This window comes from Nasonia vitripennis, chromosome 5 (genome assembly GCF_009193385.2).
Source record: "Nasonia vitripennis strain AsymCx chromosome 5, Nvit_psr_1.1, whole genome shotgun sequence".
NCBI lineage: Eukaryota > Metazoa > Arthropoda > Insecta > Hymenoptera > Pteromalidae > Nasonia > Nasonia vitripennis.
This window is the reverse complement of record NC_045761.1, coordinates 6540024-6562252: the sequence shown is the minus strand read 5'-3', so window position 1 is coordinate 6562252 and position 22229 is coordinate 6540024. Positions and strand designations below refer to the sequence as shown.

At 41.0% G+C, this 22229-nt stretch overlaps 2 protein-coding genes across 5 annotated transcripts in view; one reads left to right on the top strand and one right to left on the bottom strand.

Moving 5' to 3' along the window:
• The window catches only part of LOC103318014 (phosphatidylinositol 4-phosphate 5-kinase 1-like), an 8670-nt gene extending 3219 nt beyond the window's left edge, over nucleotides 1-5451 (top strand). The window contains exon 4 of the mRNA XM_031932281.2: nucleotides 4244-5451. Coding sequence (XP_031788141.1) covers nucleotides 4244-4374 — 131 coding nt within the window. The 3' untranslated portion in view covers nucleotides 4375-5451. The remainder of the gene's footprint in view (nucleotides 1-4243) is intronic.
• LOC100122971 (epidermal retinol dehydrogenase 2) lies at nucleotides 4470-22229 on the bottom strand. Of its 4 annotated transcripts, XM_032600729.1 has the most exons (10): nucleotides 21956-22195; nucleotides 21301-21382; nucleotides 15705-16206; nucleotides 11667-11791; nucleotides 10480-10590; nucleotides 8060-8221; nucleotides 6687-6769; nucleotides 6503-6520; nucleotides 5932-6048; nucleotides 4470-5856 (listed from the first exon to the last, which is right to left on the bottom strand). In XM_032600729.1, the coding sequence occupies exons 3-10, from the start codon at nucleotides 15931-15933 to the stop codon at nucleotides 5637-5639; spliced, it is 1065 nt and encodes a 354-aa protein (XP_032456620.1). In that variant the 5' UTR covers nucleotides 15934-16206; nucleotides 21301-21382; nucleotides 21956-22195; the 3' UTR covers nucleotides 4470-5636. The 4 variants fall into 4 exon arrangements, with proteins under 4 accessions (XP_032456620.1, XP_031788132.1, XP_032456622.1 ...); XM_031932272.2 differs by lacking the exon at nucleotides 21301-21382 and having other exon boundaries at nucleotides 21956-22229; XM_032600731.1 differs by lacking the exon at nucleotides 6503-6520 and having other exon boundaries at nucleotides 21956-22194.

Here is a 22229-nt window from a genome sequence, read left to right as displayed (position 1 = left end):
TTGTTTTATAATCGAACGTAAAATAACGTAAAGATTATGTACCCAACGTGAATTGCCGTACAGCATGGATTGCCACGTATTTTTAGCTTGTAGCTCTGTATATCTTGTTTTTAATCAGCTCATTTTATAAAATATGATATTTTAAACGCCGAAATCGTCATTTTATCGCAATCTTTTTAATCTGCCCTATTTCAATTACTAAATAAATAATTTTTCCGTCAATAAGAAGCTATTTCAATAAAATCCGAATTTTATAGACGTTCCGAATGGGTTCTACGAATAGGCAACTCAACTTTGGTAGATATGACTAAGCAGCAGTTAGACAACAAGCGTATCTGTTCATTGCATTTCACAGATGATGATGTGATGAATATTGATAAAGCAGGTACGAGAAAACTTAAGAGTTCCGCAATCCCAAAAGCATTTGTGTTATGTACAGTTCCAGAAGGCTCTCAAGACGTAAATGAACATGTTACTCATGAAATCGATGAACCAATTGATGATAGTTTACTTGATGATACTTTATTAAATTCAGATTTGCCACAATTAGTTAATGTAGAGCCAAGATTGATCGATTTAAACGAGCCAACATGTTCAACTGTACGCGCTTCTTCTTCGACAAATGCACGCGAAGTAAATTCAAGTATACTTAACACCAGTCAACTTTTCCAAAATCAAACTTCAACTGATGCGTATATGAATTCAAAACAAAAATTAGAAGAAGAAGTCGCTAAATTAAAAAAACAATTACTTCAAAAAGATGAAAACTGCAAGAAATCTATAAAATTAGTACAAATAGCCGCTAAAGCTCAACTAAAAAAACAGAAATGTAAAATCATAAATTACCAAAAAGTTTTGAAGAGTAAAAACAAAAAAATCGTTAATTTGAGTAAAAAGATCGAAAAAAATGATGAAGTTTTAGATTTTATTAAACAATTTGAAAAATTAAATGAAAAACAATTAAACTTCTTCAAAATGCAGACTAATCATATTAAAAAACGTAAATGGACAGATGAGGAAAAACAATTTGCTTTACAGTTATTTTATACATCTCCTAAAGCTTATTGTTTTTTACGTAATAAACAGAATTTTGCTCTCCCTTGCGTAACAAATATTAGGAAGTGGGTTAATGAAATAGATTTAGCTCCGGGAAAATCTGAAAATTTGTCTAAATTGTTAAAAGCTAAAGCTGACGCGATGTCTTCAAAAGAACGGGAATGTGTACTAATGTGGGATGAGATGAGCATAAAAAAATGGTTAGATTACAATTCTAAAAAAGATTATGTTGAGGGATTTACAGATTTAGCTGAACACGGTCGAAGCGCGCAGGCGGGTAATCATGTTTTAGTTTTCATGTTAAGGGGTAGACAGTATAATTGGAGACAACCTGTCGCTTACTATGTTTCACATAACGCTGTTTGTGGTACTCAACTCAGTAAAATTATTTTGGATATTTTAGATTATGTAGAAGAAACCGGTTTTAAAGTAAAATCCATGGTTTGCGATGGGGGTTCTCCAAATCGAACTGCAGTTAATACTTTAAAAATTAAGAAAGATAAACCTTACATTGAGCGATATGAACGTAAAATTTTCTTTAACTACGATGCTCCTCACCTACTTAAATGCCTCCGTAATAATTTTAGGCTTCATCAAATGATCGTTGAGGGTAACAAAGTATCTTGGGACGTTTTAAAAGAATTGTACGCTAAAGAAGAAAACTGCATTTCTAAATCGGCACCTAAATTAACTTTGAAACATCTCGAACCTAATCCTTTTGAAGTAATGGATGTAAGCTTAGCGGCTCAAATTTTCAGTAACGCAGTTTCATCTGCTATATTAACTGCTTCTTTTGTAACTACGGACAAATTAAATAATCCACACAGTATAGCCACGGGTGATTTTATTAAAAAAGTTAACGATCTTTTCGATTGCTTAAATAGTAGAAGCCCTAAAGACAAAAATCCTTTGCGTCGACCTTTATCCGATCACAATCCACAGGTTGTAGATTATTTAAAAAATAGTTTAGAGTGGATCAAAACATGGAACTGCGAAGATCTAAAAACAAACCCAGCTTGCTTTGATGGTTTTTATTTAACAGTAAACAGCATACTTTTGCAATGGGAGGACATGAAAGCAAGCGGTGGTTGTTATCTCTTAACATCGCGATTAAATCAAGATCCACTCGAAAACTTGTTCGCGGTTTTAAGAGCTCGGGCCGGTCATAATCAAAATCCGACAGCGATGCAATTAAGACATAACTTACAGTATACTATAGCCGCGAACATAAGATCAGCCTCGAAGTCAACGAATTGTGAGCCAGATGGAACAGTACCATTACTAGCAACAGACAATATCGAAAATAAAGATCGATTTACAGAGTCCACAGAGTCCGTAGATAACATTGTTAATAGCATTGAAAATAATAACCCTGCAACAATTAGTGATGTCGACAATAACCTTTCTACTAGTAATGATATTTCATATGAACAGACGATCAATTCATCTGAAATTATTGAACATGATGAATTTATCAGTAAAGGTGATGAATCTGAGGCTGATTATGAATCATGTACAGTAATTGAGGATCGTATTGACTTGCCTGCCGATGAAATAGTGTCTGCAGATATGCATAACTTAGTAGAAAGTGTCAGTAATCTTAGTAATCTTAGTACTACATCCAGTTTAGAGAATCATTCAGATAAAGCCAATAGTATTTTAAATAATGACAATGAATCAGCATCTTTATATAATTGCTCAGTAAAATATGTTGCAGGTTATATAGCTACAAAATGTTTTGCAAAATTCAAATGCTCAGATTGTGTAACTGCCTTTACAAGAGAAAATAGAAATTTTGAAAAAAATAATGATCTTTTGATATTTTTTAAAGCATATAAAGTTTTTAATAGTTCGAATCAATTAGGTAATCTTTGTATTCCTTCCGATTTTTTTAATAATGTTATTGACACAGCTTATACTTCTTTTCAATGTCATTTTGAACATATTTGCCATGAAAAAAATGTTGCTAAGAGATTAATATACGAAATTACACTAAAAATTAATGAACTTTATCCAGAGTACTTTAATATTGATGGGCCATGTAAATCGCATCGACAACGTATAGTAGCTTTTTTTGTGAGAGTGCACATTTTTTATAAATTAAAATGGATTAATCATCGCGCACGTGATGCAAATAAATGTCAAAAACGTGCTGTTGCTGGTGAGAAACCGAATGCCAAATTACAGAAATTAAGTCATCGATAGGCACAGTTCGAGTATATAAAAATAATTTTTTCAAACAAATTCTAAAGTCATTTTTAGCAACAAATTTTATGTCTCGAAGATAATCAAAGTGCTTATTTGCTTATTGTGTCGTCTCAGCCAATTATTACTTCATACTTTATATTTTATTTTGTTCACAGAGGAATTCTTATAAATTGTCGATAAACGGTATTAATTTTTTTAAATAGAATAAGCACTGCTTTTTATTTAAAATTATTTTTGTTTACAACTTTTAATCACTCATCAATATAAAATCATTTGTATTTAATTGCATGCGCATAATAAATATTTTAACTCATTAATTAAATCATAGTTTGTTTTGATTTTTCATATTCTTTTCTTTTCTTTAATTAATTAAATATTTGTAAATACCTTCATTAACAGCAGTTGCTTGAGTGTTGATCGATAGTTGCATGAAATGTAAATAATTTATGTGTATCATCATCGCCATTCCTACACCTATGCTTTCCTTTTATCCTATCCTTTTCCTGATGGAAGAAAACTTAGCCACCTTCCCGATTGGTTTCCATCGAATAATATTAGTTTGATTGTTTTTATTTTGATGGCTGTTTTTAATTATAAACAAACTAATATTAACTAAGAGCAAGTATCCCGATTTATTGTTTTTACGCACACTGTAGCGAAAATTAAATTTTAAGTATCACGTAATAATTAAACTATTATACACTATTACAATTTTCATAGTGCGTCACATATAATATTTATTTATTATTTACATCTACGCTGCTATTATTTAATTTTATAACATTCATGTAGCAAGGAGATTGACATTCGGCTGACTTGACGACTGCAAGCTTAAAATTTGAATGGCGCCGTGAGAGTGAGAGAGACAGCACGATAGAAATTGATGGCTGCCGCCATCTCGCGGAGCGTACCGAACTATCGCTTTCCGTCCCCTCGCCGCTATACGAACCGTTCTTCTATATGAAGTCTATATTCGTTGGCTATACGGATCCTTTGGGACATGTCTGGCTGGGAGAGACGTCGCAGAGAAACGAACAGGTATGTACCTGTAGCTATATTTTGGAAATGTGTGCGATTTGGGGGCGAATAAACAGTATAGAGGGCGCTTGATGTCCTACTACACACTTTTCATTATTTTTTGTCGTTGCCCGCATGCTCAACAGGTGCTCCACTATCGCACGGGCATGCAAATAATAATTATTTAGTAAAAGTAAACATGTATTATATTTGATTCTTATATGATACATTTTTATTACAAGAACATACAAACGATCTTGCTCACGCATAGGTATCGATATGTTTTCAGTATGACGTTTGTACGCATACAGTGTGTTTACCTACCAACTATATGTATAATATAATAACGATTAGATAATATACATCTATGTAACATATTATTGTGCGATATTATACGCCTCGTCGTTCGCAGGAGGTCGTGCTGAAGCCTGCGAACTTGGTCCGGCGCGAAGAAAAGTTATTACCCTGATGATTGAGATATTTTGCCACGTTTCCTTTGACACTTTCGTTATTTTCTGGTCTGTATAAAATCAGTCACGGACGGTGCACAACGTATCCGGGCTTTTGTCTGTTATAGTCCATGATGTATATAAAAATGTATATTGTATAAAACGTCAACGTGAAATTTCGCTCTTCGTCGATAAAAATATAACGATTTTGGCCACGTCACTGTCGCTCATTATTAAGCTCTCGTTTTGTTTTTATTTATAAAATCTATATACGCAATAGGTGTCTTATACAACTACGTTAACAATTACACGCTCGTGCAGACGACGAACAGAATAAAGTTCCGTAAAAACTACATTAGATTACGGCGATCTTTATCGAGCGCCTCACAACAGGATATACATAATAATCAATGTACAAATCAACTATCAATTGTTCGGTTTGTGTGCCTTTCGGGTTCTCGATAAAATGTATTTACTACAACCTCGTATATTTGTATAAGCCTAAGTTTGATATATCGTCTTCCATCCTCTCGTCTATATGTAAAAACGTACAACCGATGATATCAACGTGTATATAAGGGTCAGTTATATATCCGACGAGTCTCGAGCTTCGTCGTCCAGCGACAATCTATCCGTGTAACGCTATCCTATACGCTTAGAACAATTATCATACATCATTACAATAACACCGAAGGCAAGGCGATGGCACTTTGGACCAAAAGAAAAAAAAAACAGCTTATCCACTATAACTCGTTGTTTTGTACATGGAAGACATCCGATGTCTCTGCGCAAATTGTATATACGTGTAAAAAACGAGCCGCACATGGGTCGGCGTATAAAAATAGAATTCCGCAGTCCATCCGTTATATGGTAGAAAAGTTTGCGCAGAAAAGAAAGCGCCAGCTTCTAGGGCTTCCTCTCGGAGCTGGAGACGCGCCTGGCGAGTTGTTGGTGGAGAACGGTACCGTTGCCCTGGTCCTTGTTGTTGGCCGATTCTTCGCTGATGAGCTTGGTGACGGCGGCGGGGGTGGGTGGTATCTGGGCGACTGCAGAGTGACTGTCCGTAGGCGCTGCGTCGTGTACGAGGCCTCTCAGCAGCATGTTGGCGCACTTCCATGGGAACATCCTGGGGGAGAGTCGTGGTTTTATAGTCGCGAGTCGTTGAGTAGGAGGATTTTAGATATATGGGACGTATACTCACCATTTGACAGCCAGCAGCACTTGCAAGTAACTCGGGATGATGGCGTACTTCTCGTTGCACCTCATGGCTGTTATGACTCGATCCGCCACTTGGACCGGGCTCAAGGTTGGGATGAATCTGTGAATCGATTGATGAGCTTTATTGTATAGCGCAGAAATTGCCTATTGAAGGAAACCCAGCGATATACTGGGATAACATTATTCCCTGGTATATAATTATAAGCTGTAGATGAGCGCACCGTGCGTTGCACAAGGCAATATAGTAGATTCGAATTTTCATTCTCGTATACGTGATATTGATACGCCTGCCATAGGTACGCGTATTTATTCTGCTTTTATAGCGGGGCATTACATTCGAGAGAGCCGAATTAGGGATGCATAATTATATGAGTATGACAGGCTATACATTGATCCGTCTTTTTGATATTTCATATAGCGCTATACGGTGTATCAAGCTAGATGAGATGAAGTCTTGTTTTTTCTTTTTGTATGTAAACTCAGCGGGGTAATATGCTTCCAAAGCGATCGAAAAAAAATATGCTACAGACTTTGAAAAGTTGAGATGGGGTTACCTGATCGTTATATCATTTCTGGAAAATAATTAAAGTTCACTTAATTTACACAAATCTAGACGAGAGTTTTTGTGATAAGGCAATATTTACACAACGTTCTGATCCTTCTAGAGAACTGCTTTAAGAACAAAGGAAATAAAAAAAGTACCTATAGGTACTCTGATATCGACTAAATGTTTCGTACCTTGCCATAACGTCGTCGAACATGCCGGTACTCTTGATGAAGTACGGGCAAATCACAGTAGTTTTGATGTCGTATCCGTCGGCCTGTAAAACGAAAATTCTCGATTAATCAATTTGGACTATAAAATGATTCAAATAAAGAGTCAACCGCACTCGTTTAAATTCAAGCGCGGCGAATTAAAATTTTAACACTGCTGAGATACTATTGGAATTCAGGTGTATTCGCCTCGAGGTCAACGTCTTCAAGCATTTGCATATACACATCTCTGATACCTTTTTCTTCATTCAGCTATATTCGCGATTAAAATATATACACTTATAATGTACACACGCGTCGAGTCGCGTTGAGAAACGGGTGAAATTTTGCAATCGGAATCGTCGTCGCCGCTGACCTTCCTAGAAAATGTCATTGACGCTATAATGTATATATTTTATTGCGATTGATGCGCGCTCGACCATCATTAAAATTGTTTACCTTTTCGCGTAAGCATAAAATGCCAAATGATCGAGTAGTCCTCGATTTTTGAACAAAACCTACCACCATAACACGATTCGTCGTCGTCGAATCGAGAACACAAAAATCGTCGCGGAAGTAGGTATAACATGCAGCCGCAACAGGATATATGCCATATCGGACGAATAAAGAAGAAATCAGGTTCTCCTCGCGTCAATGCCACCGCCGCGGTTCCTCTTTGTTCCTCGCCTCTTTTCACAGTCGCCGCGCGGCGAAGTGCTATTTCTTTATTAATAGCCTCGTGCATCGCATTTGCATCTTCGCACGCGTGAAACAGGTCCCGACCGAGCTCTCCTTTTGAGGTCATCGACGCCTAAGAAAGTCTCTGCTCCCATCTCGAATATACTTTACGATTATTCTCTCGAAGTGTCGCGCATAATATACCTCTAAGAGAAAATCATCTACGCGAGATAGATCGGTATGGAATCGAAACACACATCGCTTCGTCATTGCTTGTGTCTATAACGCACCGGACGAGCTTCTAATATCGCGGTTTCATTATTATAGCAACGGCGGCGACTTGCACAATGAATGGAAACCGGGTTTCGGAAATCTCTGCCGCAAGTGAAATCGAGTCTTTCGCAGCTCGCGCGCGTGTTTGTGCTACTCTGATGTGTTGTTGCGGTGCATGTGTACACGCGTGTAATAATGCGCAGGAGATCGTAGAGTTCGAGGAGATGACGAGCTGTGGAGAGGCTTTATTTCGACCTTAATCTCAACGAGACGTTTTCTTTTTTTTTTTTTTAATTTATATTCCTTCGAAGTGGACCTTGGCAAACGCATCGGGTTCGTTCACCCGGTGTCATTGGCGAAAAGAGGGAAGTATAAAATACACGATAATTGTCAGAGCGATTACTCACCTCGAGTTCCATGCGCAGGGCCTCGTCGAATCCGACCGCGGCGAACTTGGAGGCCGTGTAGTCGACGAGCTTGGGACAGCCGACGTGTCCTGCGAGGCTGGCGATGCTCACGATGTGACCTTTGTTCTCCTTACACATCGCCGGCAGGAAAGCTTTTACCGTCTGCAAATGGTGTATACGGGTATACACATCGTTAGTATGGATATATGAATCTGCCGAAGTGTGTTAGACGGATACGTCGACCGTCTTTAATGGTGTGTATTCTACTTTTTGTTTTGGGTCAGAAAGCGACTCTTTAAGCTATATTCGATGCTGTTTGATCTGTTCCGCGCGCCGCGAGAATTTGAACCTCAAATACATGCTTCTTCTCTTTCTCGACGTTGCGGGTATGTTTGCTAACGCAAATTGATACTCCAACAGAATTATGCGATGGGCAAACTGACGGTCAATCATCGAGTGTATACAACGCGTTTATGTGTATTAGGTGTGGGAGAAAAATTGATTGATCGTCGCCGTCAAGAAATATGGCAAATCGTCTTTTCTATAATGATCTCTAACCGTGAAATCTTGTTTTTCATCCAAAAATTTCTCAAACGCGAAATTCGCGCAAAGCACACGATTACGTGCTCGGAATGTGCGCTGGGAACCATTATAACTTTCGGACTCGGTCTTTCCCTTTTCTTACCTCGTATAATGGAGGTTGTAAATTTCCCGCTGAATATTTAAAACACGTCAGAATTATCCCCCCGAAAAAAAAAATCTCCGAAACGGTAATCCTCTGCTCGCGAATAATGGCAAAAACGGCACCGGCGATACAGCCGCGCGGAGAAACCTCAGTGTATAGTATATACTCTCCGTCAATCCGCGGCGCGAGGAATCCGAGGAAGAAACGCCGCGGCGGCGGCGGCGGCTCGTTATGAAAAAGGACATCCGAGAGAGGATAAATGGGGTCGAGCACCGCCTCTCTCGATGCGCATCCTTTACTGCAAACCTGTTTCGCGCCTCGATCGAACGCGCGAGTAAGAGTATATAATTTTTATGTTGTATTTGTTTATAGACGCGTGTGAAATTTTTTCGAAAGAAAGCCCACACGATAAAGGTCTCACTCGATATTCGACGTAATTATCCCGCGCACGAGAAGCTATAGAGTTCCTGCGGGTAAACTCAGCCGTATACTCTCTCGCGAATCCATACACCGTTAGCTCGTTTCTCTTCTCTAATACACCGATACTCGATGCGCCAGAGGACTGCAGCTCTTCTCTAAATCCATATCCTCGCCGCACCTCTTTTATGCTAAGTAATCCACGCTTCGCTCTGCCTAATTAGCCGCAGATTCGTATGAGGCGAGATCGGTATGATAAGTAGACCACATGGTGCGTGTACGCGAAATTATATCGACGAATTAAAACAAAAAAGCTCGATCGATTATTCGAGGTTTTTGCAATAACGCGTCGGATCAAACTATATCGCGCGATTTTCATGGCGGACGGGTAGGAATTATCGCGGCTCGTGTGAGCGCAACCGGTATGCACTCGATCGTTGAAAAACAAACTATATACGTATATTAACGATTTTGCATATGGGCTACCTTCAAACTCGTCAGCATTTCTACAAGCATACGATCCATTCGTCAGGAGGATGTTCCCCTCTCTATAAAGAGTCGAAGAAAATCGCGAGAGAAAGATCGGGAGATCGACCGGTTAGATATACCGACGAGCGGTGTCGAGGAATGCCGCTTTGGTCCTTGAATCGCGAGACGTTGGAAAAGCGCGTTGGAGAAAGGGTGCAACGACTTTGCTTTTCATTTTCTTTTCGGCGGCGCACGAGGTCGACAGCTCTGCTCTCCTCTGCGTACACGCGTTCTATACACCTATATATAGGCAGCACTCGTTGCTGAAATTGATACACTTTTGCAATTGTGCGCTGCACACATAGGCGATTGCGAGCTTCGATTCGGAGTAGGTGCGGATATGTCGTGGGAGTTATAGACGCGTAGCGAAAATGTGTGAAATAAACTCTAATAAATTGTTTTTGTTAATAGCGATAAATAGTGGTTAAGAAAAAATTTTGAAAAAATCGTCCATCATTGCGTAGCGCACATTACGTCGGATGAAATAACGTTACAGCTATAGACAAATATGACGATTATGAGGCAAAATGCCGGGAAAATGCTATACTTAATTATGCAATATACATATGTACGGGTAGCTATTAAAGCACGACTTCGCCGAGGTGTTGTCGTAACTATTATACTATAAAATTTCATCAGAAAAAGTACACACCGCGTATGTTCTTTTAAATCTGCCTCGCGCACGAAGTGGAAGAAAAAACAGCTGATCAAGGAAAACTCGAATGGGTATGATTGCCGAGCCGCAGAAAAAGCCGTCTCGATTGAATTTTCGCATCGTTTATATACGTACCCAAAAGTGACTCATGATGTTAACGTCCATAGTGCGCTTGATCAGATGGTCCGGCGAGTCGAGGAACTTCTTTCCGGTGACGACTCCTGCGTTGTTTACGAGGATCGATACCTGCGAGGAAGAAACAGTAGCATAATGAATGTATAAGAACAAGAAGATTTTCGAAGATCATGTATCCGTTTGATCAAGATGTATTCCATTCAAAGTTTCCTCGTTGAGTATACACAAAAAAAAACTTTAAATCGCAAAGTAGCTTATCTTCGATACTCGTTTCCACAGCTGGTGATTAATGAATTCTCTATTTCAAAAAAACTCTTTCTCGATTTCTCAGCCCATCGCGTCCATACCGAAACAATAATCTCTTTCTCTTCACAGAGTCACCAGGCCATATGCACCTGCTAATCGCTCTCTCCGCACGCAGCCTCTCAAGCACGTGTTGTGTCCCTCTCTCTCTCTCGACATCGAGCCGAACCGGGTCAGCTGTATGTGTGCAGTCTCTAGGCGAGTAAACGTTGGGTTTGAGCTATCGCGCAATCCAGACGTTATAGGCTGGTGTAACCCGCCTGTTCGAACGGCTATTTCGCAAGTATATAATACGCGCTCGTACATGGCCATATCTTTAAATCCAACGGGCTTTGTTTTCCTCGGCGCTTTTTGGTTGAAACTTCGTCGCGAGGATGTATGCGTCGTTAAAAACGCGGTCGGTACGTCATAATATATCGTCAAGTTCATCAAGACTGTCCGCGCTGTAACGGCCACAGCTGCGCGTTTCTTCGTAATCATTAGCGCTGATTTAAAGAGACAAGCGGCGTTGGGTTGCTCGGCCGTATCACACAGTCTTGAATTACGCTGTTTTTGTAACTGTCGCGCGTAATCTCACTGAAATTCATAAAAGAATCTCGATAATCGTCTGTTCTTGCACATCAGCGCGCTCGAGAAATTGCAAAATCCGGCGCGATTCTCTTGCGTAAAATTCCTGTGAATATGGCTGCGCGCATGGAATGATAAATCCTCAGTGCGATTGAGAAAAATTTCGAGAAATTAACGAGCCGACGAAATCTCAGCGGGCGATTCTTATCCGCGAGCGAGTTTCTTTTCTCTCTCTCTCTCTCTCTCTCTCTCTCTCTCTCTCTCTCTCTCTCTTTCTCTCTCGAATACATAATATGCAAGTGAAAAATGTGACTTACCCTTCCGACCTCCTTGGCGAGAAGGGCCGCCTTCTTGTACACGTCCTCGCGTTCGCAGAGGTCGCACACGTAGCCGTAACAGGTGCCGCCGGCCTCCTGGACCATCTTCACCGTCTCGTTGAGACCTGCGAGCAAGAGAGAAAAATGTTATATCAGGTATTATTTTGAGGCAAGAATCTTGCGAAAACTGCGGTGCGGCCTAACGAAATACCAACGCAAATCGCATCGCGTCTGGATGCGATCCGCAGCCTTATAATCGAATATCTGCGGCTTCGGCGGGTCAACGCTCGCTCGCGCATGGACCATCTCTCTACGAGTCCCTTTCGTGCAGGAGAGAGAGAAGGGGATTGCGAAATAAAAAGTCGTGTTCTGCGGCTTTCGCCGCCGCTGCAGTAGATTTTTATCAATTACGGTCTTTAGCTCGTTTATCGAGACACGACTACTTATTTCGCCGCGAGTTTCATCGCGAGGTTGGGCAATTCGATTGTCTCTTTTGGAAAACTAAATTGATAAATTATTATCAGTAATAGCCTAGTAGGATCCGATAAGGATTTAAGAACGCGAGTTAAGCAAACAGTAAAATACAGTACTCGATGCTTAACTCCAGGATACGAAAATTGCTTACACCGCCTACAATATAATACGGGACATTTATGACTTCATCTCGCCGGACTTTCACGGGCGCCGTATAACGTACACTCCTCTCTCGGAAATTATCTCGCGGAGGACTACAGCGGATTTTCGCATACGTATGCCTAGTAGCGAATGACCATCAAGTGCCACTTGGCAGTGGCAGCGTGACGAGGAAAAAATCGCGCGACTTTCTAGATACACGGACGTCGCCGGAAGCGCTGTGTGTATAGGTATACATGTGCGTAAGGGAGATCCTTTGCGTTTTTTTTTTTTTTTTTATCGTTGCAGTCCGAGTGACAAAAAGCAGACGATTCGTTATGCGCTCGTTGGTTGGCGAGAGAGGATAAGAAGCTTTTACGAGCGAATGGCTAATTAATGCTTCTAGCGAGAGCGGTATATGGCATTTTTGTAAAAAGTGAATTATCTATGCGGTTGGCTACTAGTTATAGGTGTGGTATGATATATTTTTTTCGTACATATCATTTTCATGAATATACATCGAGAGCTTTTTTCTTCGATCACGTGTTTGAATCTACGACACGAGAGACGTGGACGTGAAAATGTCATCGATTATAATCGCATCAAAGGTAAAAAGTCGAAACGCGCAGTTTATAATGTGAGTTACTTCGAGCATCGATACAAGTCATTACAAGCGTGTGTATATAAATAATCTCTCGGCGACGGCGGAACAATGCGATTATTTCGAGCCCCGAGGCTCTGCTCCACATACACTGAAAAAAAAAACTCAGCCATTTTAACTGAAATCGCACCAGTAATCCGTCATTGTACGAAGACTAGCCAAGATTACCGTAGAGTTCAGCAGTTTTAAAGAATCAGTTCGGTCGTTTTTGCTGGTGTCCCGCGTAAGCGACCAATTTTACGAGTCGCGACTCGCCAAAACTACCAGTGGCACACCGTTGTTCTTACTGAACAGTCGTTACGGTGCGGCAGAACGGTTAAAACTACCGGCCTTTACAGCAGAAACGACTGTGTTTTTTTTCAGTGTAGCGGAGAATTATGGGACGATAGTTCATGAGAGAGAGAGAGAGAGAGAGAAGCGCTATCTTCTAGCTGCGCACTGTTTTCAAGTTCGATGTCAAGGTCGCTGGACGTTTGGGTGGACTATCGATGGGACTTATCGATGGGAGACTTGTTTATTATAATTATTGCTGTGTATTATCGAGTGTGATTTCAAGGCTATTTCTATGGTCTGCGAATACAGCTTCGAGTATATTCATAGCTTAATTGTTAGGTTACTTGAGAAGACGATTGTTTTCGATCAAAATTTACAATCTTTTTTTTTTAATTTAACGACAGTGATTTGAGTATTATATCTCGTTTTGATGGAAAGCACGATTACGTGTTATCTTTCGGCGAATTTAATTTCATCGTCGATGCATTTATCGATGTTACAGCAGCGAGACTCGTAATTATTAGTTTTCGATACCATATACGCGTGATTTTCTTTTGGATTTTTCAACCGATCATTACTTTGCACAACCCAAAGTCTTCTGCTCCAGTTATTACTTATCGGTTCCTGATAATTCGGAAAAGAAATAACTGACCTCAATAGACCCCGCAAAATCCATATTCAGCAAAATCACGAGCTCTCAGCACTTTTCGAATCAAAAACACTTCATTTCGCGCACAGATAACTCTAGCGTTCGCGATTTTATTGCGTCTGCAATAATAATAATAACATACCGAAGAGGGCATCGCGAAAAAGTCGCGGCGCGGTTTTATCCGCACGAGCGCTGGCAATTTGTGTAATTGCGCGTATAAACGCCAGATTAACGCGCTGTTGCTTTGGGACTTGAAGCTTCATGAACGAAACAAAAATACTACGATATCAGCGCGAGATACTACTCTCAATTTTTTGCTCAGCTTTTGGCTAGTCACGCTGACGTTACAAGTTATGATCTTCGATGAAAAAATTTCGGCGCAGTTACGTTTCACGATTTCGGATGACTTCATGATCGTCGCGAGTCTTATTGAATTTGCGCGCGCGCGCGTACGTAAGGATTTCACTTTTTCAATCAATCAAACCTTCGTCCAGTCACGGTTTATTCTAAAAGGGAACCCCGCGACAGAGCTACAATCTAAGCGAGTTATTCCTTTCATTCATGCAGTACTGTGTAATTCATTCAAATGCGCAGGCTTTACTGAGACACTTTCACTATTTTTTTTTTATATACTCGGAGATTTCAGTTAGCGTCGAATACGTTATAGGTAAAATCGAAAACGATACGTATGTAAGGAAATGTCACGTTACAGTATAGACAGATAGCTCGTCTAAAAAAAAAAAGAAGAATTCTCTCCTACGATCATCGAAAACAGCCAGTTATCTCCGCGGCAAACTGTCTATTTATTCAAACGGACCGTCCCGTTTACGTAACGACCCATAATAGCGAAAATCATACGCGTATCGCTCTCGTCTGCAATTATATCATTTCACAATAATTTCGTTGATATACTATGCAACGATATATATCCCATCCTACACACCTGCGCGAATCAAATGTATTTCGAATTCTTTACCGATAATACGACATCTATTCGCGTCAATTAACACGCGGGATGTGCTAAGCGCCTCTGTGCACATGCCCAACGTTAAGCGCGCATTTTCTCTTGACCCATATTTTCATCCCTCGGGGGGCTCTTGTATGTATTATTCGCGCGAAGCTATTGTCACTGTACAGCGACTCGGGAACGAGCCGTGTATCCGTTTCCATTTAACTCCTCGTTTCGCCGGTAATAAATATATAACAACAGACAGACAGAATCGATAGCAGTTAAAATAAAGTTGTATCCGTTTCCATTTAACTCCTCGTTTCGCCGGTAATAAATATATAACAACAGACAGACAGAATCGATAGCAGTTAAAATAAACTGTGTCATAAACCGGCCGCGTTGTCGTTACAGAGCCGTATAGAGCTATACCTCTGCCAGGGTAAAAAGATATTGCAGTCGTTTAATCAAAGCCCGGCTATAATTTCGAATCGGCGACGATGTTCCATTATTCGGTGGATTCCGACACGTCTCTGCGCGGCGGGAGTTTTGAACGTCGCGCTTCCGCGATTTCCAGCATTCCGAGATCATATAACGAGGCTCTTCTCTCATCGCCGACCGATTAATTATGCATCGGCGTTGAGCAATCGCGACCGTGACACTGTTTAGGAGACGAGGATTCAGCGACTTGGTCCAGAGTTCATCTGCGTGTGTGTTTTTTTTTCTTTCGTCGACCGAGAAATCAATCGCCGCGAGATTTCGATCTTAATGGAGGAGCGAAGCTAACGACGTTCAAGGTGCAATAACAAGCTTTTTTCTCGCGATCATTAGCGCAGTATAGGTTTTTTATTCGTTCCATGTTTTCAACGTTAAAGCAAAAAATCGACAAAAACTCACCCTGGGCGTTGACGTCCCAAACGACGACGATAGCACCGAGCTCAGCGAGTCTGAGCGAGATGAGTCTTCCCAGGCCACTGCCGCCACCGGTGACCAGTGCGATTTCGCCGGCAACATCCTTCATCCTGTACTTGCTCGGCACGCATGCTCTCGCCAGCGACTTGATTATCGCCACGAGGGAGAGCAGCAGGAAGCCGATCACGTCGGCGGATGCCTTGATCATCGACATCTGTGTGTGTGTGTGTGTGCGTGTGTGTGTGTGTGACTCGATCTTCTCTCGCACGCGATTAGTCTGAGACTCTTTCTCTCTCACGAGCAGCTCATCCCACGAGGCTCGAGCCGCGCGACTGATGCCTGCAGTTTGCGTCGAGTGGTTGCTTGCTCCCCTCTGCCACGGAGCCGGCCGACGTCGATCGATAAGACTGCGCGCGCGCTTGAGGTTAGCACGTGGTGTGTGGCGTTGAGATGGGGTGGCTTTTGATCGGGTTGACGGCTGTATACTCTGGAATGAGAGAAGGGCTGGTTGGATTATATATTTTAATTTTAGGTATAGATCGTCGCTCTCTGCGCGGGTGTAGTGTGCGAAAGGGAGACGCGTATGTAGAGTGCGGTGATTAGATCTGGGTTGTGTTATTAAGTGATGAGTGCAGTCGATACGTGATACTGTTTTTCTGGCTTTTATCAAACTCGCCTTTATCAAACTCGCGAAAGCGTCAACAAGTAATTAAGAATCGGCTATTGTGGACGATTGCTCCTGTAATCGCTAATTAGATGATCTTCGAATAGATCGACGAAGATTTCCTCCTTCTCTACCACAGCAAAACATAAGGTTCCATCCCACTTCACACACATGAACTTCACAACCCTGAAAACCGGTAGACCGATTTCTCGCTTAATTTCAGCGGCGCACACGCGTCGCTTTTTTACGACAAATTCTCAGCGTCCTGCGACGAAAGAAAAGAGCCATACCGCGGCGACTTTTACATATTACACACAATAAAAGCCGCTACTCTCGTCCGTCCGCTTCTTTTGCTTTCTAATAACGAAATGGACTTTCGTTTTCCCTGCGTGTATGTATACGTGTAGCCACTCGCTCTCCGCAGGCGCGCGTGATTTCATATCGCGGACTACTATACGTGCTCGCGTTCACGGCGAATTACCACGAAAATCGCCTACTCGAGTCCAATGGGCGCAAGAAGTGCGCGAATCGTCGCGTTTCGCCTTGTCATTGCAAAGTGGAGAGGTGTATATAATGCAGTGTCTTTCTTGCGCTGCGGAGAGAATGTGTATGTTCGATCAGGAGGTATTTGATAGGCTTTGATTCGAATTTTTAAGACCAACACTTTCGCGGGAACATCACAAGCTGATATGTTGCGAGAACTTGTATTAGGCAATCCGTCGGCGCAGATTTATTGTCAGGCACTCGCGTGTACCGAGTGAAACGCTACAAACGGAATTTCTCGGATTTGAGACAATGTTAGGCCGCTGTGCTGTCTTCGAATCTTTTATGGATACCTATGCTGTATATAATACAAGGTATTTCGTGAGAGGCGCGGCCGCGCGATGCTGTCGCTTATGGGATTGCGCAAAATTCAGTGGAAATTCGATTCTCTTTTCCCGAGAGAAAGTCGAGAGGATTTTATTGTCATACCTTTGGATATAATATGCGGACTTCATCAGATTATGGTATTATCGGTTGGGCCTCTTAATTTATCGAGATTTTTTCTTGCGGTGCATAATTGAATAGTTGCGCCGAGGATTTATGCAGACGCGTTGCGAAACTGCGGCTTTTGAGGGAAAAATTCTACTTTATGCTGATTAATAAATGGCGATAGGATTCGCCTCGATTGAGGTGTCTTCGCTTTTGATAATTATTGCTGCATAATGAGCGATGAGTTTTTCGAAAAACTGGTTTTATCTGCTTTTCTTCGAATTAATTTATGCGGCGGTTGTAGGTGAAAGTGTAAGTGAATTGAACTGCAAAGATTTTCATTATGTTGCGCTGATGATAATTTGAAATTTATGAAAATGAGAGTGAAAAAAGTTATTCATTTACGACCTTAGAAGAATTCATGTATTTTTTGTTATTTCGCTTCGGATCGCATTTATTAATAGCACTCGATATCACCCAAACCTTGATTAATAGCCATGTTTTATATCAAATTTGCATCAAAAAATTATTTGATTGCAGAATTTAATTATATTGTCATCAGATTAAAAGCCATTCCTAATCTTGTTTTTTGGCGATTACGACACAAAGATGCAATAATACGAAAAACGAAATTGTATTTGAGCCTCAACTCAATCTATTACTGGTGACCTATTTAACTCGTTTTGAAATAGTACACACGTCTGAATTTGGGAATATTATATTTCTCAACCAGCTATAGCACACTATTAGAATCTATTTAGCGATTAAACCAGTAGCAGCCATGAGCCAAGTTTAAACACGATAATCTCATAACGTATTTTTTGTTTACGTACTATTATTGATAACAACAAACACTGTATCATATACGTTCTACTTTGTACTTTATGATTTCCCTAAAGCGCCACTTAGCGACGATCATCGCACTTTCAGTTTCATCCTCGGCGTTTGACAATCATATCCAGTTATATTCACGAGGGAAAAAACAGAAAGCCCATTAGCATTTCGTCGATTCATTCATGTCGTGGCCAACAACCTTAGGATCTCGAGTCCCACATATATGTAAAAGTAATAGATATATAAATTTTTGGAGCTTTATCCTTGTCACAACTGTTACGCAGAGCCTTGACGAAAGAGCCTTATAGAGTTACAGTGAATAATTAGCGACGCACGTGGTATTCATTGCTTTTCAATCGATTCTTATCTTGCAGCGCAAAATTTCGAGATTTTCTATACACTTGCGAAAGCTTTATTATCGAGCTTGTCGCGTATAATTATCGAAAGGTTAGCGCGTGTAGTTTTATACTATTTTCCTATACCTATACGCATGCACATGCCGCGAATGCTAAACGAGTCGTGTTGCGTATGAATCTACGAGAATTTTAGAAAAATCTCTGTGATGCTCAGCATTCTTCAATGCACTAATAAATTTATAATATTCCTCACTTTGATTTATCTTCGAGTCACAGTCAAAAGCTTCGTTACTAATGGGTTTCAATCATTGAGACACACGAGCTGTCAGTCTCATTTCTACACACACTTGAACCATCGCTTATGCAACAAAAATACACTTTATAATCCCGTCTTCATTACCTCAATCCCATCTAAAACTGCACTTGCCTCAAAAGATCAATAACCAGATCAATACTCAAAACTCGTACACGTCAAGACTACAGTCACGACTCGAAAAGTGCATTTCTCTCCTCTGACCTGAGTAAACAAACACACACGGCACAGTCACCTACAACCTACGACATTCAACTTTCAGCGTACTACCTCTCGCTTAAAAGCAGAAGATCCGAGAGCTCCTACGGCGCATAAGATATACAGGTCGTCGAACGGCGTTATGAAAGAAAGACACACTGCGCTGCCGCCTCGTTTTGACACATGTGCAGTATTTACTCTCGCGCGAGCGAGCCTCTTTCGCACGTATATGCGTATGCGCATCGCTCGGAGAAATTACTATTTTTTCTTCTTCTATCTTTTCATTCGCGGGCTTGCGAAATGCGCGGCGGGTCATTAGAGAGGAAAGACTTGGATCATCTTTATTTTTTATTCTTTTGTTTGTTAGAGTCTTTTATTTTAGTGTCGTCAGTCGTTTAAACAAGCAACTGGATTGTATAATGCTCGAGTTTTAACCATTTTCACTTCAGCGCCGACCAAGTGAAATTTGCATAAACACCCGTTTCTCCAGATAATGAAGCGGCCGCGTAAAAGCAACGAGTTTTGCTTTGGTTTGAGGAACTCTGTATACTACAGAAACACATACAGTGCAGTATAATAGAAAAGCTGCTTTTCACGATTTTAATCAGCTTCATTTTTAATTGCTCGCTTTACAATTAGCCCAAGAAAGCGTCCGACTCGCTTTTTATCAACGTCGACTCGACGGTGATTCGTGGAAATAAAGGATGTAATACATACAGCAAGTCTGGCTTAATTGCACATATGCGCGCGCGTTCCGAAATTGCGGATGTAATAATACGCGCGAACGTGTGTGCAATACGCGCAGACGGCGTTTCCGGTTTTTTTTTTCATTTTTTTTGTACGAAAATCAATCGTATAAAAAAACTACGCGATTACAGAAATTTCGCAAATAACAACTTTCCGGCGAGTCTCGGGATTTTGCAATGGCTTGAAGTTCGCCTTGAATTACGATAGTTGTAATATCTGTATCCACGGCTTACTGCGAGTCCGTATAGGAGGAAAAATTACGCTCGAAAATAAATATTATAAATCGAAAAAGTTATTGTTGTGTCGTCGAATTCCCGATGCGAAAATGTTTTGAAGAATAAATTGATACGATGCACCCGGAACGAAAAATGGTTTTCGGAAACGTTTGCGTCAACAATTCGCAACGGAAATGGTACAACGAGCTTGAAGTATTTTTAAAGCGTTGCAACACATGATCGGTTTAATAGAAGCGGGAAAAATGTTGAAGCGATTTCAATCGATCGCGCCGATAACGAGTTATACCGGTATGGATATAGGTGCCTTGGATCATACATACTGGGCCGTGATCTTAGAGCACAACATAGGCTCTTTTTTTCTTATTTTCCTTGTTTCAGTTTTTTCGCAGATTTATAAATCACATACTGATAAGTCTTATTATTGCAAAAAGCTTCATTTATTATGCGACGTCTGCAAAGATGTCTAAAATCGTCATGCAAAGCTATTATTATCTACCGTCACGTGTTTTCCTAAAAAACGATTCTCCTTGTGGCCATACAAACAAGCCAGTCATCTTTGTGCTATCAACGTTATTCGTAATTTGCAAATACGCTTATTACGCACAAGATATCGAATTCGGCAAACGATAACGATTATCTATACTCCCCTACACGTATACGTCACGCACAAATCGATCGAAGTCAACAAATAATCGGCTTCGCAATTGTACGCTACAAGCGATGATGATAAAGAGAAGAAGCAGAAGAAGAAAAAAAATCGCGAGGACATTACGCTTGATTTTGTGCCGCGGCTGCATACATTGCGTAAATTCGTCACGGAGCGTTGCGCGAAGATATTACATTGCGCGGCACTTGACATTTTTTTTTGCGAGGTTTGTATGTCTGCCTATATAGGTACATCCGTGCCGCAGGCTTCCTCTCTCGGCGATCGGATACGCGCCGGCTTTATTGCAAAAGTAGCTTTGTTGATTTTCGATGATTGTGTGTGACGACGACGCTCTTTTAGAGACCGATATGGAAAGTTGCCATCAGCGAGTTGAAAACAGTATTAGACCAGCGTGATGTATAGCTGACCATTAGAAACGCTTTTTCCCTGTAATAATGCGTGTCGATGAACGTTACATTATGCGTGTACACATACACACACGCTGATGCACATATCACATGTGCGCCAGGATCGAGTTTGCGCGTCTCGGCTGTGACGTCACGAAGCAGAGCGTGAAAAAACGCGCGAAATGGAAAATGGCCCAAATATGCTTACTCGTGTATAGATCCTCACCGGCAATGAGCGAGAAAGGCATCAATCTGAGCATCAGACATCGTTTCGATGGATCCTGCATACACTAGGAAATGGCAATTAAAATCTAGAAATTGAATTGCTCTGATCCCCTTTTTTCGAGACGCTATATCAAAGTGTGTAGGCTAACGAGTATACAAAACGATAAAATATTCATCGCTTTCTTATCACTCGTCGCTCTCGCGATGGAATATTAATCGCGCAATATGTACTGTGTGTTGTAACGAGGTTCTTTTTTTTCGCCGGATGAATCTGTGACACACATATGAAACTCACGCGCGGGACTATAACGACATCCTTGACCTTGAGCTATCGAGTTATTAGGAGATCGGATTAGTTAGCTGTCGACATATTCGTGAATTTGAAGCTGTTGGGCACAGTTTCGTAAAGCGTTTGATCTATAGCAAATGCATGTGTTAGAGAGTAAATGTTTTTTTTTTGTTATATTAATCTTTTCAAAGCTTTCTCTTTGAGAAAGCAAAGCGCGCGCGCGGCTAGAAATTCGGCTGTATCGAGTTTCGCGAAACTAAAATTGCACGCGAAAAGTGTGATGGATCAAGCAAAAATGTAGGTCTTCGTCTTCAGAACGTGTAAACGGCTAATCGAAAGCTCAACTTACCTCTGTCACCAGCGACTAAAGCATACCAGGATCGGCTTGTATCCTCGAATTGGAAAAATAAAAAAATAATGAAAATCCACTAGAGGTGCGATAACCCCGAAGATTCACCAACGCGTGCACTCGACCGAATGAAGAAACTCAACTGAACTCGCGATACTTTTTTGCTCATGAGAGAACGAGAAAGGAGCGAGCCAGGGACCACCAGTCCTGCTGGCGCTGAGGCTTGCGGTGTACTGAATCGGTCGCCGAGCCGCTGCTAACTTACCGCTCAATG

What these genes read in the sequence shown, in the direction of transcription:
- LOC100122971 (XM_031932272.2), bottom strand. Translation starts at nt 15,933, where the DNA reads ATGTCGATGATCAAGGCATCCGCCGACGTGATCGGCTTCCTGCTGCTC. An exon ending in TTGGGACGTCAACGCCCAGG is followed by an intron (nt 11,792 to 15,704) that starts GTGAGTTTTTGT and finishes TCTTGCTCGCAG; the next exon opens with GTCTCAACGAGACGGTGAAG. An exon ending in CCCTGCGCATGGAACTCGAG is followed by an intron (nt 6,770 to 8,059) that starts GTGAGTAATCGC and finishes TTCGTTTTACAG; the next exon opens with GCCGACGGATACGACATCAA.